The sequence below is a fragment of the Cariama cristata genome, unplaced genomic scaffold (assembly GCF_000690535.1).
Source record: "Cariama cristata isolate BGI_N322 unplaced genomic scaffold, ASM69053v1 scaffold22479, whole genome shotgun sequence".
NCBI classification, from domain to species: domain Eukaryota; kingdom Metazoa; phylum Chordata; class Aves; order Cariamiformes; family Cariamidae; genus Cariama; species Cariama cristata.
This window is the reverse complement of record NW_009637765.1, coordinates 64,095-81,936: the sequence shown is the minus strand read 5'-3', so window position 1 is coordinate 81,936 and position 17,842 is coordinate 64,095. Positions and strand designations below refer to the sequence as shown.

At 38.3% G+C, this 17,842-nt stretch overlaps 1 protein-coding gene across 1 annotated transcript in view; it reads left to right on the top strand.

The window, feature by feature from the left end:
- The first annotated feature begins 207 nt into the window (after window positions 1–207).
- TESK2 (testis-specific kinase 2) overlaps window positions 208–17,842 on the top strand; it is a 72,142-nt gene continuing 54,507 nt past the window's right edge. Inside the window, exon 1 of the mRNA XM_009708475.1 lies at window positions 208–429. Coding sequence (XP_009706777.1) covers window positions 208–429 — 222 coding nt within the window. The remainder of the gene's footprint in view (window positions 430–17,842) is intronic.

Here is a 17,842-nt window from a genome sequence, read left to right as displayed (position 1 = left end):
TTTGTTTTTTCGTGCCCCTACTTGCTTTTTTTCTTATTCCCTTAAGCTGGTAAGCTGTGTTGGAGTCCTATCAAAGTTACTAGATATGTTTACAATAATGGCAATCTCAATTTCTTGTATTTTAGGATCGAACAAGAGTAGAGAAGACAGCAAATTACCTAAGATGTGAGAAGTCCTCCCTTAGCAAAATAAAACCTTGTTTTCAAAATGGATCGAAGTAAGCGGAATTCAATAGCAGGATTTCCACCACGCTTGGAGCGCACTGAAGACTTTGATGGTAGCGCTGGAGGAGAAGGGACTGCATCCCAGATAGGAAGAGTTTGTACCTCTTCATACAGAGCCTTGATAAGTGCCTTTTCCAGACTCACCCATCTTGATGACTTCACACGTGAGAAAATTGGCTCTGGTTTCTTCTCTGAGGTATTCAAGGTGTGTGTTTAGTTCTTTCCTCTCTTTATGTTGATTGCTTCATGTTTGTTGCTAAGAATGTACAAGAGTATCAGCAGAAGTACTTTTCACTGAAGTCAACTGTTCTTGTATTTGCTTTACTCAGGGTGAGTAAGGGATGAAGAACTTGCAGGTCTCAAATATTTACTTTGTTACTCTTCCAGCTGGTTTTTATCACTTGTAATTTATTTGGGGGAGTTGCAGAGGCTTTTTGTGAGAAACAGCTAAAAAAAGATTGGTTTATCTTTTGGTCTCTGACATGTATTTTTGCATTTGACTGGTATATTAAACAGCAGTGGCTATTGGTTCTCTCATATCTAAGTGTCAATGTCTTTGATTTAGCTAGTTTAATAGTTTTGTGGGATTATACTAATTCCTTTGGTAGCCTTTGCCCCCAACACTAGATGCATGTGTTAGGAGATCTACACGTGATTACTGAATTGGAAACCACAAAATCTATTGCACTGAAGTTACAATATAATTAGCTGCTCTTCCCTGTTTCCTTTGCTACTTGTTATGCCATGACTCTAATTCAAATAATCAGAGATTGGTTTGAAGTAAATAGTATGAATGAGAAAATCTGATGTTGTCAGTGACTTGCTGCAGTGAATTTGAGAAATGGATAAGATCTTTGTAAAGCAATTTGAGAAACCATACAGGCAACCCCAGTTTTATAGTGCTGGTGATATTTCTGCTGTGCTGACTGTTCTGCTAAGGTTTATCGTAGAGGAATAGGACATTGAGTTGACTTCCAGGCTTTCAAGCATTGCAAAAATAATTTTTTTTAAACGAACTCACCCTCCAAATTATTTCCATTTCAGTGAAATGCCAGAGAACTTTATCTCACAATGTACTATGTCCATTCTGTGACACTTCATGTGGTCTTTTCTTTAAAAAGTTAAACCAAAAAAACTCTTATCCAGCTTTATTGCTGTGAATAGATATGTGAATTAGAAAATGAAAATTATTTTTATGTTGCTTTAATACCCAAAGGCATTCAGATCTCCTTATATACCTCTCCTGTTCTGTAAGGGCAAGTCACTCCACAGAAGTTTTTCTGTTTGGCTAGATATATGAAATTTAATTTCCACTAACTCAAGTTTTTAATTATTTCAAATGGGCAGACATGAAGAATTTAATTTGGGGTGTGTAGGAGACTTGATACAGGTCAGCTCTTTATGAAGCCAGCTGGTATACCGATTGAAAACAAGGTTTTGGTTTTTTGTTTGTTTGGGTTTTTTTCTTATTTTCCGGTTTGGAAGATTTTCTGTAATGCATTTTGCAGCTGTCTTTGCATCCAGACATTTCTTAATGTGAAATGAACTGGTTTTTAAAGTTCTGTGTGCCACTGGAGCTCATCTTTACAGCTTTTATGGCAAAGCTGCTGTGAAGTGCATAAGGGTACCAATAGACTTGGGTCATCTCTAGGTAACTGGGGAATAACAGACCTTGGATTGTTCATACGAATTTCAGAATTCATGTTTTGGAGTAGTTTTGTCTTAGGTTTATCTCAGTGTTGCTGATTAGACATTGTGTCTTTTCCTATTCTATAAATTCAGGATGTAGCCCTTTTTAATACTTGGATTTTCCAGTGCTCAGGTTATAAATTTATAGTGGTATTGCCAATCATGTTTATGTTGGAGCTCCAAAAAGTTTTGTAGTCGAATAGCTACAGACTTGCTAGGTGAAATAGCTATAATATTCTACCATGCATTGGTGAGGAATATCACGGAGAAGTGCCTCGAGGCCAGGCGCTTGCATATCCAGCGGAAAGGTATGGTGTTATTGATCATTAGAAAGCAAAAGTAGGTGGGGGGCAAAAAGTGGCTAAAAGTGAAGGTAAATTTTCAGCATTTGTAATAATTGATTTATTAAGAATATTTTAAAAGAGGACTTGGTTTAGTCAGGTAGTGGCATACGAAGGTAAACCACTGCTTGAGATCTTATGCTGAGAGAAATCCCTGATACCCAATTTACCTGCCAGTGCGTAAGTGTACTGACTCTTTAAAAACCTTCCCCTGCCATTCTCCCTTTCAGTAAGCTAAACTATACATCACATGGTGTCAGTCTGCAATCAGGGCATTACTCAAGAGCACGATGGTAGTAGTCTGGGTATCTAGTGTCTGTTTTCCCAGAAACAACCACAGACCTCCTGCAGGGAGACAATGAGCGATAAAGCTTTTTCTTTCACATCGGTTTCAAACAAGGTCTCGCTTCAGTTTTGGCACAAAGGGGTGAGAGTGCATTACGACCTTATCTTAGATGCAGTTCCACACTCATTTAAGCAGGTTTCTGTTCTGCTAGTTTATCAGCCTGACCACCTCTGTCATTAATCCTACCGTGCTGATGATCAGATTTCATGCAAGAACCTTGATGTGCTTCCAGGAAGGGGAGCCTCTTGGTTTGACACAGTTAAAGTTCAGTCTGATCTGCAGGCTCCCAGCTGAATGATTGAACTCGAGAAAAATCTAGGATAGTTCTAGACTTGCTGTGTAGGTAACTTTACAAGAGCAATGAAGCCTTCCATTTAAATTAGCAAAGGTGTCTCCAAAAAACCCCCATATCACCAGAGCTTTTTCAATTATTTTTTTGTCTATTGTTTTGTGAATATCATAGGTTGGGTTCCCTCAAGTGATTTAGCAAATAATGCTTGGACTGTTTTGAGGGTTTGGGATTTTTGTTTTGCTATGTAACTGACAATTTTTTTCAGTGATTTCTTCCCCTCCGTCACTTTCTGTGGAAACTCCTTTTTGAATACAGTCTATCACAGTGGTTAGAAGTTGCCTTCTCTTAACTTGGGTATAGGAGTACATTACAGCTTAGATGTATACATTAATGGTCATATGTGCTATGAATGATCTTTTAACATTTCTAGTGCAACTTTATTCATACACAAATGAAGCTTTGTGGTTTATTCAGCAAAAGTATTAAATTAGCATTTTTATTTTGTTAGCCATCACTCTAATGCTTCAAATTCACGTTCACCTGAATACTAAATATTACAGAAACTAGTTTACACAAATTGAACTTTGTCAAACGATTAGCAGTCTAGTTTGAAGCAGCTGACTGACTGGTGCCTGTTCTAATTTTCAATGGCAAGTCCAGCACATTGAGGTTTCCTTTTAAGATTGAGCTAGGCAAAGGCTGTTTATGGAAATGAACAATGCCCAGCCATGATCCCAAACCTTTAAATTCCCAGCTGGGAAGACCAGTAAGGGCTGATGGAGCTATAAGTAATTGTGGGGGGAGATAAGCATCATACTGAAACTAAATACCAAATTAGGAAATGGATGCTATTCATTATAAAATGTGTGTTGGAAGTGTGTTGGAACAACAGTCAGACTAAAATCCAGATTTTTCTTCCGTTCAAATATATCTTCAGGTTCAAAGCCAGTACTAAATGTTCAAGTTGCTGTAAAATTCCTTCAGATGTTCTTGCTGACTCTGCGTTCTGTAGCTGAACTTTTGAGAGACAGTGGAAATACTTTGACGCTTTGGCTGAATGTTAAAAATTGACCTTTTGCAGTTTATTATTCATGTATACGTGAAAACAGAGATCACTGATCCAGTATAGAATTGTGCAAATTCAATGTCCTGTGTGTTTGCACGTTGGGAAGATCGTATTGCTGTACAGGTGTGGTCACTGGGGAATTTGAGGGGTTTGACTATTGAGGAATGGTGAAATCTTTTGACATCTAGGAAAGAATTCATGGTTTTGTCTTGGGCGGTTCTAGATGCTAAATTAGTTGTTTCACTGCAGACTATTCTTCTACTGTTTTAAATACGCCTAGCCATCTAATTAGCAGTACTATTAGAAGATATTTCAAGAGGAGGAAAACAATTTATGTTTGGATCACTCTGATTAGTTCCGTAGCACAGGGACACCTCGCTGCTATTGTAATGATGGGCTTAACTATTGAAAACAGTCCCCTCCCCAATAGCTAGAGAGTTGACATGTATAACACGGAGAGTAATAATTTCTAAGAGATTAAATTTGAAGACAGAACTCAAGTCAACAAGGCCACAGTCCTGACCACCTCAAACTTTGCTTTTAACCTTGTAGGGGTCAAGAGATTTACTATTCGAAATTAGTCATCAGAGGAAAAAAATTCCATCCTATGAAATACTTTAAGCAATGTGTCAATCTTAAGCATATACCTGGGAAGGTTATTCATGTGAGCAGTGAAAAAGGTGCATAGTACCTTAAAAAAAAAAATCTGTTAATGAAATACTTGATTAATGGTGGATCGGCAAAGATGAGCCTATGAGTATAAGACATAATGCGAAATAAACTGCCTTTTAGAGCCAAAATACTAAGCAGCTGAGCCTGGGTGCCTCCAGAGAAGAATTTTGAGATGGAAATCAGCCCTCCCATTTCAGCATACTTAGTGACAGCACCAAGCGCTAAGCACTCAGTTTATGATCCCCTATAACTTGAGATACTTTCTGCAGAACTTCTGGCTACACAGTTTTCCTGTTTTTGGACTTGTACAGCAGAATTTACCTCATAATCCCTACTGGATTAAACAATACAGCTTTTTTTTATATGTGTTGGCCCCCCTTCAAGCGTTTCTTAATTTTTTAAGATCACTTTGAGTTGTAATCTTGTCTCAGAAGTGCTTAGTCCTCCTTCACTCCCTGGTTTGACTTCAGGCAGATTCCTCCAGAGTCCTAGTTGATAATCTTACCAGTTTACCTGTGAACCACTAGCTACTCTTTTGATTATGGTTTTACATTGCTACTTTATAGTAGTTCCTTCTAGATCGCACTTGTCTGGCTTATTTATGAAGATGTCTTGTAAGATGTGTCAAAGCCATATGAAAAACCAGATGTGATGAATCTTAGTGCTGATATGACATGGATACCCTTGAGAAACAAACGCTGGAAATACGTCAGTGCTATTCTGTGATGTATGGACTCCATAGCACTATCCAGGAGCAAGGCCAAGTCTGAATATAAAGAGAGGGCAGTCGGTGCAACTTTTGGTTGACTTATCAAGAGGGATGGTGGGTGCAAATGGGTCAGTATCTTCAGGATATTCATGCTGTAAGGCCTCCTATTTGAATACCTCGGAATGATGGTCCTCAATTCATCAATTAGTTCTTAGTCTTTATTTTATATCGTCAAGTTTATGTGCTCTGAGTTTCAAAAGTGCTGACTGATCAGGGAAGGTGCACCTGTCTAAATACATACCTTGTGCCTGAGGCTAGGATCCTGTGTGTGTGTTTAATGTCTTCAAGATGCCTTAAAGATAAGCAACATCCAGGTGCCTGATGTGAGAGGAGAAACAGAGCTGATGTGGAGTTGTGCTTATTGGTAGTGTGAAGAACACTTTTATATAAATCTTTTTTTAGCAAATACTTGTGATGTACTTAGGCTAAAACTAGTAGTTCTGTTACCTCTAATGTGCACTATCTAGTATCACTTATGTTTTGTATCACTTATGATACTATGTCTCTCAGGCACGTTGTCATGCTGGTGGGCTTGATCTCTGGAACATCTGACTGTGGTATATCTGAGAGAGACTACTGATCTGGCTTTCCCCAAAGTGACTTATTGAGAGCTTTTTTTGTGTGTGTGTGTGCTTTATGACCATTCTGCTTGATTAACATCTCTCTCTGTGTTTGTCTATAATTATGCAGGCCTTGAGGAGTGCAGTGGAGAAATGTTTGATGTCACTTTCTGCTTTTGGCTTCTGACCTAGGTTTGACAACTTGCTAACTAGAATAAACAGTGCAGAGTAAGAACTGTACAGTAGAGGAAGTGAAGGACTAACTTGTAGGACTTCAGACACAAAAGTTATGAGAATAGACAGACCACTTGACCAAAAAAAAAAAAGCCCTGTCTTGGTTGGCATGAATATCTATTTTCATGTTATACTTTGCCCATTATGTCGTATGTTTAAAAATAAAGGCATTATGGACTTCTCAAACAGTTAAGGCTTGGAAGAGTTATTAGGTCATCTACACACACCATGCCATGTAATCAAAGGTCATTATATTTTACCATTAACTGCTATTTTGTCTACAGCGTATACTGACACCACATACGGCACAGAAACACACACCCAACCCCCGTTGGTTTTTTGATTCAGTTCTGAACTGAAGACCTCAAACAGTATCATGGATTCCAGTGCTCAGTGTGTGATCTCGCTTTTGTACCTAACTTGAAGTCTCTGGACCTGCTTGTCCACCCAATTGTTCTTTGTATTGTTTTGGCTGGGCCAACATCTTTTTAATACCTCTTCTTTCCTCCCTATAATACTTAATGTATATTATCGATTTAGGTTTTGACTCTTTTGGTGTGTTAAGTAGTCTTAATTTCTGTCTTTCCTGTCCCACAGCTGCTCTGGGAATGATCTAGTTCTTGCAATATAGGTTTAAGTCTTTCAAACATCTTCTCCAACACTTTTTAAAGTGGACATCCTAACTCAGAATACCGTAGTTTTGTTCTCAACAATGATATGTAAAAACTATCCTTTTGCTTTGTGTCCCGCTTTTTTATAATGCATATCACTTGTTGTTATCACAGCCAATTAGTATCATATGTTTAATGGGTGTGGATCTCCTGTTCTATAGCCTTCAATCCTTGTTTGTGGTGAAGTTTTTCATTTGGATATGGTAATTTTTGGTCAGATGGACCTAAGATATGGAGTGGCCTTCACTACTTAGTGAAATAACATGAGCAAGGTAATGCTACAAACTTAGAAGTTTCAAATTTTTCTGAGTGGCAGCTTCCATCAGTGAACTGGAAGGGAACACAGAATATTGAGTAACAGGAGGCCTAGCTCAGTTCTTCTGGGAGCTCAGTAAAAGACTTCCCTATCTACTGCTTTGTCATGTACAACTGTATCTTGAGCTATCATTAGCCAACCTTTAATCTCGTTGTAGTGGGTTGTGGCATGAAGTAAGGTGTCTTACAGAAGTCTGTGTGTTTGTGTATGTATATTGCTAGTGTAAAACATTTATACAATTAGCTTAATAAATCTTATCCCTTAATTTTAAAATTAATGTAACACTAGGAAAGGGTGTTGTGAGAACTGCTACAGTATCCTTAACTGAGCTAGGCTTATGTGTATGTGATCTGTTCTTGGCAGCTATTTTCGGCCTGTCCTCTAAACTTCCATTATAGAAGATTCTAGAACCTCCTTTGGTGTATCCAGGCCATATTTTATTATTATTATTTTTTAACTATCCTTTTATAGCTAGAACTTGCCAGTTTGAGTTGTTTCTACAGCTGGTCCTGTCTATTTGCTTATTGACTCTACTAGCAACTCATTACTGACAGAGTTCAGTTTCCTGTGGCGTTTAGTGATAGATCATGTAAATGGAGGTCTTCTTTCAAGAGTAAAATGTCTGTGAATGTGTGGAAGGAGGGAAGGAGATATTTGAGTAGTTTTATAAATGATCATGCAGAGAAGGGAATTCCAATTCAGATGAAAAGGAGATGATGACTGCAAAAAGAACATCGAAAAGGTGCGGGACAGAAAGACAAGAGAATCTGAATTCAAGACAAAGGAGCTGCTGCTTGATTTTTTTCAGCCCATGCTCAGCAAAATCCCACTGGAGAAGGTGTTGGAAACCGGTGGCTCAGTGTTTGCAGACAGCACTTTCCAGAACTGGAATCTTTATTAACTTGAGTTTTGACAGATAAATCGGCACTGCAATATTTGAACTGTCAGTGTGTTTTAAATCTAAATGTGAGTCTGTGCGTTATTGCCAGTCTTTGCAGGGTGGCCAAGAATGGAACTGGTGTGGAGCTCCCTCCTGCAGGACAAGGCCCCAGTACACTCCCAGGACTCTACAAGCAAGTTCTTGCTGTCTCCTCTCTGGGCACCTGTTTGCCACATAAATGGGATGTCAGTCTTCAGGACTGTCAAACCCAATACCTTCTCCCCTGAATTCTTTTGAGGAGGAAGGGGTTAAATATCAGCATAAATCAAGGAGATTCTGGGCATTCCAACTGGAAACAAACTTTTCTTAATCCTAACATACCCTTTTGATTATTATTTCAAAACTCTCGACATAAACAATGGCAACAGGAAAACATTAATTTCTTTGTTAATACCAAACTAAGAGATGAGTTCATCTCTTAGTACAACTTTGGCTTTTGATTTTGAACAGTTTCATTGCTCTGTCACCAGACTTTAGGTCAACATTACCTTCTTCAATGTGACATTAATATCTCCATAAAATCACTTAATTGGGAAGAATGCTTGTGCATCCTTTATGTAGAGGAAGATAGGAAGGCTAATTGTACGTGTTTTTCTTTATAGTAGATGTTGTATATGGAATTTAGTGTTGCTAGAACCATATCTTGGTTAACACAATGCGTGTGTGAACTTGTATCGTGTCCCCAGACTTACAGTACAGTAACAAGAGTTTTCCTCTTGTCATTAGTAGTGTACTGGAGATAATTGCACTTATTTTTTACCTGGAAACTAATTCTTGCCCAGTAGGCATAACTGCTTTCTGCAAGTTTTGCTTATGTCAAGCTTTGGCATTTTTATTACTGTTTGGACCTTCCTACCACACTGTACATGTTTATGTGTTTTTCTTTGCTTTATAGACTTGCAGAGTCAAAAGCATAGGGCTGGAAAAGACTTCATATCATCCTGCTCTTCATCCTTTTGTCCCAGGGCAAAAGCAGCTTTATCTGTCTGTCTTCATGGACATCTCTTTAACCTGTTCTTTAAAACTGATAGTAGAGACTACTATCATAAGCCACGCTGGACTGAAAAACCTCTAGCAGTAGATTAGGCTACTCTGACTTCTGAAGATGATGTGCATGAGCAGCCCCTTCATCTGGTTGAGCTGGGAGGGCAGAAGTTCTTGGTAGAAAGATGGTAAAAACCTACTGATGAAGTGAGAAAGCATCTGGAAGATTTGCTTTCCGTCATCTATGTATGCTTTCCTCATACCTTCTCTGTTTAGAATGATTGTCATGTTATCTTCAGGAACAAAATAGTAACGCTGTCAATTTAGAAACTTGAACTACAAGAAGAATATCTTTCTGCGTAATTCGTAAGGAAGTATTTCTGGTATTCAGGTTAAAAATACTCTGAAGGCAACACTGAAGTAGAAGTCAGCTGATAATGCGAAATTTCACAGGAAACCTCAAATCTATCTCGTGCTTCTTTGTCCTTACTGCATCAGTTTCAAAGTTCTTTCATTTTCTAATGTGTTGTTTGAACATTTAGTGTAAGATTTGCACTAGGAAAGGATCCTCTTTGATTTCTTCTGGAATTAGCAGCCTGATTGGGGCCTGAACAAATGTAGGTGTTCTTCAAAAATGTTAGTGGTGAGATCACACAGTATCCTTGATATTTGTGGGACTATTTGATAGGCTTAAAAGGTATTTTATTTTAGTTACTCTGTGAAGTATTTGTAGGAAACTGTCTAGTTGTATGTATTACATACTTTTTCAACATTGGATATTTTACTTCTCTAAAGCTGAAGAACTGTAACACTTGATGTCAACACATGGGAAAAATAAACAATAAAAATTGGTTTAATAACCAGAAAAATGATTCAGTGAATGACTTCAGTCTTAACATGTTTGTTGTATAAAAAATGATGTCATTACAGTGCATAACAGTCTTGCAATGAGAAAACAGTTGTTTGAAACTACTCTTCAGTGTAGTGGAAAAAAAGCATAATAGGGTTGAATGACTAGAAGCTGTAATAAGAATTGTGCTTGTTTTTAAAATTTTAAAATGGGCATGGGGAATATACCTTTGGACTGAGAAGTGACACACATTTGAGCAGTGCGTGTCTTCCCTTACCAGGTGTGGTGTGTTGTTCCTCTTTTAAATTTCTTCTTTCATCCTGTCACAGTGGCATAGAGCCATTGCATTTGTCACTGCTCTCCCCATGTGAGGTGATGCCTGTTAGAAAGACAGACAGCAAATGTTGTCCACACAGGCCTTTTGGTCTCATTTCTTATTTCAATGGGATTCAATTTTAAGCTGAAAATCTTGCCCTTTTAACTAGTGGAGGAAACTATTTTATCTTACTCAAGATGACAGAAGGAGGATATTTGAGCCTTAAGGTCTCTTATGTGAAGTTACAGTGTTAAAACATGCCACTAATTGTTTGCTTGGGAATACAGTCACTGTACTGTATAAACTGGCCAAGAAGGCTAGAGTAACTTTGAAACTTCATTTGAAGCTCTTGAGTTATATCAACTAGGTGGTTGTAATCAGTCTCTTTGTACTCTGATACTCGTCAGGAGTAGGAAGAAGCACCATTCTGGAACTGAGATGAGGCATAAATCTTGATGATGCTGGTGCTTTCTGAGTCAAACTAGAAGTCTTGTAAGTTTGATTTGTCTCACACTCATGTGTGAAGTATCAGCATTTTGGAACCCTTCTACTGACTGCTAGGGTGATTTGTGTGGTAACCACTAAACCAGACAGTTGTCTTCCTTTTGCTAATGATTTTTTTTGGTTATTGAGGTGTCAAGTTGCTGTCATCCTAGTCCTTGTCACTTAATTAGCCAATGCTTTTATAGGGTATAGGCTGTGGGGAGAAGTAGTAATAAATAGGCCTTACTCCAATGTATCATTAATATAGGAATTAAAAAACCTAATCTGTGTTACTGTTCTTTATGGATTGCATAATCAGGGCAAAGTACTCGCTTCATCCCCACTCATGTACGAGTTTCGTGAGAATTCAGAATTACCGATCTGACTTGCAGGGCACTCTTACATTTAGCAGAATTGGTAATACTTTGAAAAACAAAGTAGAATGGAGGGCTAGTTCACATTTGATATCTGAAATGAATCCTGCTTTTTATTTATTTATTTTCTGGCTAGAAGTCTTAAGATATGCATGTTATAATCGTAACACCAGCTGAGGAAACACTGGGAGTGACTCAAAAGCTTTCACCAGGTAGCAGATCTAATGAAAGCCCTGTCTTTTGTAGTGGTGTTGAAAAATTTTAAGAAAATTTTCAAAATCATATTTCTGTAATACTTTTTCCTATAGTTCTACTTGGCATCACTACAAGTAAAGTCTAAAACTATACTGAGGGAAGCAAATTAAAAAAACAAGGTTTTTTTCTTACACCGTTTCACTTTCTCTGGTTTGGTCAGCCAGCTTCTCTGCCGAAGAAAGAAATCTTTGGAAAATGTGGCAGAACCATTATTATTCCCTGAAAGTGAAGGATTTGTTTCTTTAGTAAAAAGCCAGAACACAAATCACTGAGACAAAAGTTGATGCTAAAAGAATAGTCAGTCAAAAAAAAGAATGTATATTAATGTGAAGTTGTTCGTTTTGAAATGTACTTATCACCAGATTGGAAACTTGACCTCTTCTAACTCTTGTTGAGCAGCTAATCTGTTGAATATCTGAGGTGAGTATTTCTTGTCCTCACAACTAGAGAGATTGCTCACAAATTCTGTCAGCAAGAAAGGTGCTCTGATACTGTAGCAAGTCATACCTTGCAATAAGAGATAACCCCCTGATTGGATTTTGTGTTTAGTACAGCGACTGCTGTAGTTCAGAGTCCTTTGGGCCTTTGATTTTCTTCAGGAAGAAAAGTTGTGCCAATCTGGGTATCATTGTACAGTTTCCCAGGGGCAAAGCAGGTGGAAAGATTCCCTTGGCACAGAAATGTTTGTGTGCTTTTTGTCTTGTTTTCCATAATAATTTCTCAAGCACATTTAAATGATCTGTTTAGTTTTCTGTTCTGGATGGAGATGTGCTGGGTTGGCAGCTCTGGGATTTTCTGCATTTTGCCAGCTGGCAAACATGCGCGTTTGTGTAAGCTCATTCATAGCTGATACTGAGAGACAGGTGCTGATTTACTGTTCTTCAAATAACCGTGCTGGCATATGTCCAACATTAACATGACTGTGCCTAGAGAACAAGAGTGCATCACTAAAGACCATCGTGACACACCTATCTGAACACTTATTTACTGGTATTGGGGAGGGCGGGAATTAAATATATTTCAGTGATGGGTTTCACTGGCTCTGTCTGGGGAATGTGTGTGTGATGGTAATACCTGTGCATGTGTTACTGATGAATATGGAATCTAAAAATGAGAAGTGCAAATTATTATTGATGGCAGTAACAGAAGAGAGATGTTGTTCACAGCCTTAGATCCATTGGGAATGCTTCCTCATAGCCCTTTAATAGCCATTGGTAATGATTAGAGAAAGGAACTCCAAAACCTATATGATAAAGGCTTTTGTTAGTCTTTACTGCTCCAGTTGTTGGGAATTCTGTATGTAAGTCATCCAAAGCATCCTGTTCCCGGTAGCTGCTGAGGCCATTTCCAAAATGTAGGGACTCCTTTCTCCTGTCTGTGGGAGCTTGCTGTGTCTGGGAGTGGCTGTGGCTGTTGAGCCCATCTTGCTGTCCTTGTCACGAAGAGCGCTTCGGGGCGGCTGCATGGCCCTTCGTGCTGGGCAGCAGCAGCAGGCCCTGCTCTGCGTGAGTGGGGCCTGCTGTTTGATGGTCTGGTTGGATTCGGGGTTGAGGAGAGGACAGAGCTATGAAACATCTGCTGGAGTAATGGATACTGAGACAGCATTGCTTTGTTAGCTAATCCATAGCTGACAGAATGTCTAACACGGAGTCACAGATGACAATTTGTAACTTTCACATCAGCTGCCTGCGGTTAAGTCCTGCAAATCCCATTCTTGTGCTTCACAGCCTTTACTGACAATGATGAGACAGGTAAGAAATTGCATGGTATATTTAATTAGGTACTTTTTTGCTAGGAGGACTTAATTCTCAAGAAGAGCAGTTCGATGAAGGCTTAAATAACAAGAAACTACTTAGAACTTTCGGTTTTGGCTATAGCCTGAAAGTTATTAAATGTAGCAATTTATAAAAACGTAAGTATCCTCAAGTAAGCAAAATGTAACTCCTTCATACTCCCTGCTCTTTTCTTATTTGTGGTTCTGGTCAAGTCCTAGTGCTGTAACTGTGACTATAGAAGCAATAGTTGTATGCCAGCAGGCTCTGTTCTTAAATGTGAGATTGACTTCCTTACTCATGCATGGTAATGTTTATTTGAAAAATTTATAAAGGAAATGTAAAGATGTTGTTTCTGCCCAAAATAAAACTTTCTCTCAAGGTTTTCGTACAGATTTTGAAAACCAACCCAACAAATGTGTTTGAATAGTAATGATGACATCATTGGTACAGAGGAGAGACTGTGTGCTCAGTACCAAACTATTAATATACTGTGTAAGACTGAAGATGCAATTATGTCAGGAAAACTCAGCCTGAGGTGTTTTTTTGCTTCAAAAGCATCTGCAGGTTATGTAAATACCATTATCTTTCATATGGGATAAACACATAGTAACATGGGAAATATTTAACCATAAATATTGAAAATTAAATAGGAAAAGGAGGACACAGATACAGTATCTGGTTATGTATTATCTTTGGATGTTATAGTAGTCATTTGCACATGTCAAACTTCCAGTTTCCCTGGCAGGTAGATAGCCATATCACCTCCATTTTGTAAATAAGTTGAAGAGGGAATGAAAGGAAGTGAAGTAGCATGCCTGAGGCTGTTCGATAAGCTGATGATAGCTTATGATGACAGCCAACATTAAGAATGAAGAGCAAGCTCCCAGTTCTGTACTTCAAACTCAATATTTCTTTTTCTTTCCTGACTATGACATACGACTCAGGTATGAAGTACATGGTTGAACTATATACTGAGATTGTGGTATAACAATGCTTTTCTGCATTTTCTTGCCTAATACTTAAGAGGTGGGTCTGTGTTCCTTCTCCTAGATCGCAAAGGGGAATTTGTATGGTTACTTTCTGCTGAACTGGCTACAAAAATCAGTCAACTTCCCCACCCGGCCTGTGCCTGTTTATATCTCATCTCAAACTGTGGAACAATAGTCCTCTGATTAATTTGTGCTTTCTCTCAAAATAAAACTGTAGTCTCTTTTTGCCTTTATGATTTGATTGAGATCAAGTTAATGGCAAAGGGATATTCACAGTTTCCTATCAATAAATGGTTTGTTTAAAATACATGAATACTGTATTTTGGGCCCTAGTTCCACATTACAGTGGGCAGTGAAGAAAAACAAAATACAAAAGCAAAATTGAGAGTTTTTTGGCACACACAAATGGATTTACAAAGTATCAACAGTACTGCCGTCTTACTAATTATAAATTCACTTTAGTATGGCAAAAAAATTGGAGAACTCGTTTGACTGTAGGTGTGGAATATGCTGTAGTAATTGAACTTGTTACTTTGCTGAATTGGTCATCCTGGAAGTTACTAAAGTTATTGAAGTAGGATCTTTGTTTGACCAATACCAAGCCTTTGTACTAAATAGAGAATGGTAAAGGCTCCAACTTTTTCTTGTGTATTTCTCTCAACTATTTTTAGTGATAGAAATTAGTGGAGTCACAATTACTGTCAGGCTTTTAAAAGGTTTTGGGTTTTGTTTTGTGCCTAGTTTCTGTACATCTTCTGAACCTGTGCTAAAGCTCTTGTAACACATGCTGATTAATTTTGTTTGGTGAACTTTTGTTTCACTTGGCAGGCTTCTCTTGCTGCAAGAAGTTAGAGTATAGTGACATAATATGCTACTACTCTGAAAACAACCACAACCCAATTTGACTCCCTAGCGTCAACATAGCAGCTTAATATTATCTGGACTGATGTATTTCTTTAAACTTCTATTTGTCACTGCGAATTTTCCTAGTGACATGAGATTTTTGACTTGATATAGGCATCAGTACTATGAATATATGTATCTGACTGTGGGAACATTTTAATGATTAGAAAAACATTTAAGATTCCGGTTCTACGAACAGTGTGATCTGAGTTGAAGAACAGGTTTGCCTTCTCAATTAAAGGGAGCTTTCTTTAATCAAACATAGAGTTTAGGTATTCTTTTAATACATTCATCCTCAAGGCATGAATATATGTCCATATGAGTGTGATGACTTGATGGCTGGACTGTGAGACTTGAATAAAATGCAGCTGACCCTAGCTTTTTTAAAGATTCCTTCTGCTGTCACAGCAAGGAAGTAGTCTGTTTTTGAGAGAGGTCTTGCATCAGAGCCAAATGGTCTGCTTCAGGACTGTTTCGCTGTCATTTAGTAGGGAGTCCTGTGATGCAGTCTTTTCTCTTTAATTATTTTTATCATGCCATGTGTCTCACTAGCTTTATTGTCAACTCAGTCAATCGAAGTTATATTCTGTAGAATAGTTAGTGCAAATGGCCTAGAAAGGTAACTGAGGTAATGTCTTCATCTCTTGTCATCACAAGAGAAAATACTTGCAGATCAGATGAAGATACAGACTGTTACAGAAAAGAGGTTGATAGAAGGTGGCATAGGTAAGTAAAAAGCTATTTGACCTTTGCTGTATATGTCACTAACATGAAGGCTGCAGGCTGAATGCAGAGGAAATATTTGAATTGGTGAGTGTAAGGTTGGTGAGCTGGTATAAGTAAAAATAACATGTGCAGCTTTTTTGTGGATAATACAGTGAGCTCAGAAACAGGAAGCAAACTCGGGGCAAATAGTATCTTTGGACTAGAGAGGGCTGCTTTTAAAATGGTACTTTGGACACATGGCAGGAAAGGTGAAGGTGAAATGGTCAGATGAAGACTGAAGTATGTAAAAGAATGAAGAAAGAATTGGTATGGGTGCTAGAGGTAGAGGGGCAACATGATTTTATGTAGTAGGATGTGTAAGTAAATATCTGTAAATATAATTAAGCAGTGAGGCTGGATACCAGAAGAGGGGAAGGTAAGGAAAAACTGGAAAGCAATTAAATGCAGTTTTGGAAGAGAATAGTGACAAAATACTTCTAGCTATATAATGATGATTTGGAAAATAGCGAAAATGCAGTGAAAAACTAGGGGCAAAACTGAAAGTTGTATTGGCAGTTTTGTAACATCAGTATTAGGAAGTGTTCTTCAGATGCTTATTTCAAGGCCACCTGGAAAGGTACTATTAATACAGATCAAAAAGGCCTTGTGAAAGATGAAATCAGGCTAGATTTCAGCTATTGCTTAAATGTTCCTCCCCTTCAGTCCAGTCAAAACGTGGAGATAATATAAAAGTTTGGATTTTCAGAAAGTCCTGACATATCTATATGACTTAATAAATAATTATCTAAATGATATTTATTTTTTTAATAATAAGAACTTCGTAGCGAAGCTGAAAATTAAAACCAATTTTTGCAGGGTATTCCTTGTGTAAACTCATTGCAGTGTTTATATAGCGACTAGTTCTTTTGAATGTGGGCCCTGGTCAGTCACTGTTATGAGATTTTCCTTCAAATATATCACTGTTTCTGTGCCTGGATCTGTGACTTCCTCTACTTCTTACTTTCTTCTAAAGAAAGGGCTACGGTCTAGGATCAGAACATGGTTTTGGAGATACAGTGAACAGGCAGGCCGTGCAGCTAGCCATAGCCAGGTCAAAATGCTTACAAAGTACTTTGGTCCTAGAAGAATCAGAGTGCAAAGGGACAGCTTAACTGCTTGCCAGCAATAAAACAGGGAGGCAATATCTGGTTACTGTGACCTTGGAGATGGAGACACATAGGTAAGCAGACAGAAGTCAGAAGCGCGTGCAAAGCAGCACGGGAAAGCAGCTGTAGGATTGTTAGAATATTTTTGAACAGAGACACGATCATCCAGACATCGCTGAAAGGTTACTTGCTCTGATATGCAAGGAACCCTAATTAATAATAATGTCAACAGCTTTAAAAGCTTTACAGCAATCTGCAAGTTGCATCAGTGAAAGGTTTGAATTGCATGAGTGAATCCATGTTAACTATATTGAGTATTCAGGCATATGCCCGAGGCAAACTGCCTTGTAAACAAATGTTAAATTGGATCAGCCAGTTACTAGTTTTCTTTCCGGAGCAGTCCGGTGTTTGAGATACCACTTCCATGCTTTCATTGTAGAGAGGTGGCCTGAAAGGAGATGAAGGATTAAAACTAAACGGTTTGGCAGCATTTTGGCAAGGGATGCCAAAATAGACCCAGATCCTGTCTAGGGTATGACTGACAGGTAAGTAGGCACGGAGAGTAGTGTAACTGATAGCTCCTTCTAAGTGGATGATTCGGAGCTTGACCGAGACCTTAAAGATAGGACCTGTCTGTTCCCTGTTGGCAGTCCGTTCTTGCCATGGAAATACTGTTTGCCAGCAGTGCTTTGGAGGAGAGAACACAATTAGCCTTATGTATATTCCAAGTGATTAGCATTGTGTTTCATAATACATAAACTGGTATTTGATTTTATTCATAATATTGGGTATTGTCCTCTTGAGAAGATGCCCTTCCACCTTCGATTCTGCTTCCTTCTCCTTGCTTAAAGGGTAGCTAGGAAGAGAGGAAGAATCCCTGTTTTCCAGCCTCTCCTTTGGGTTGGTTAGGTAATTTGCTGTC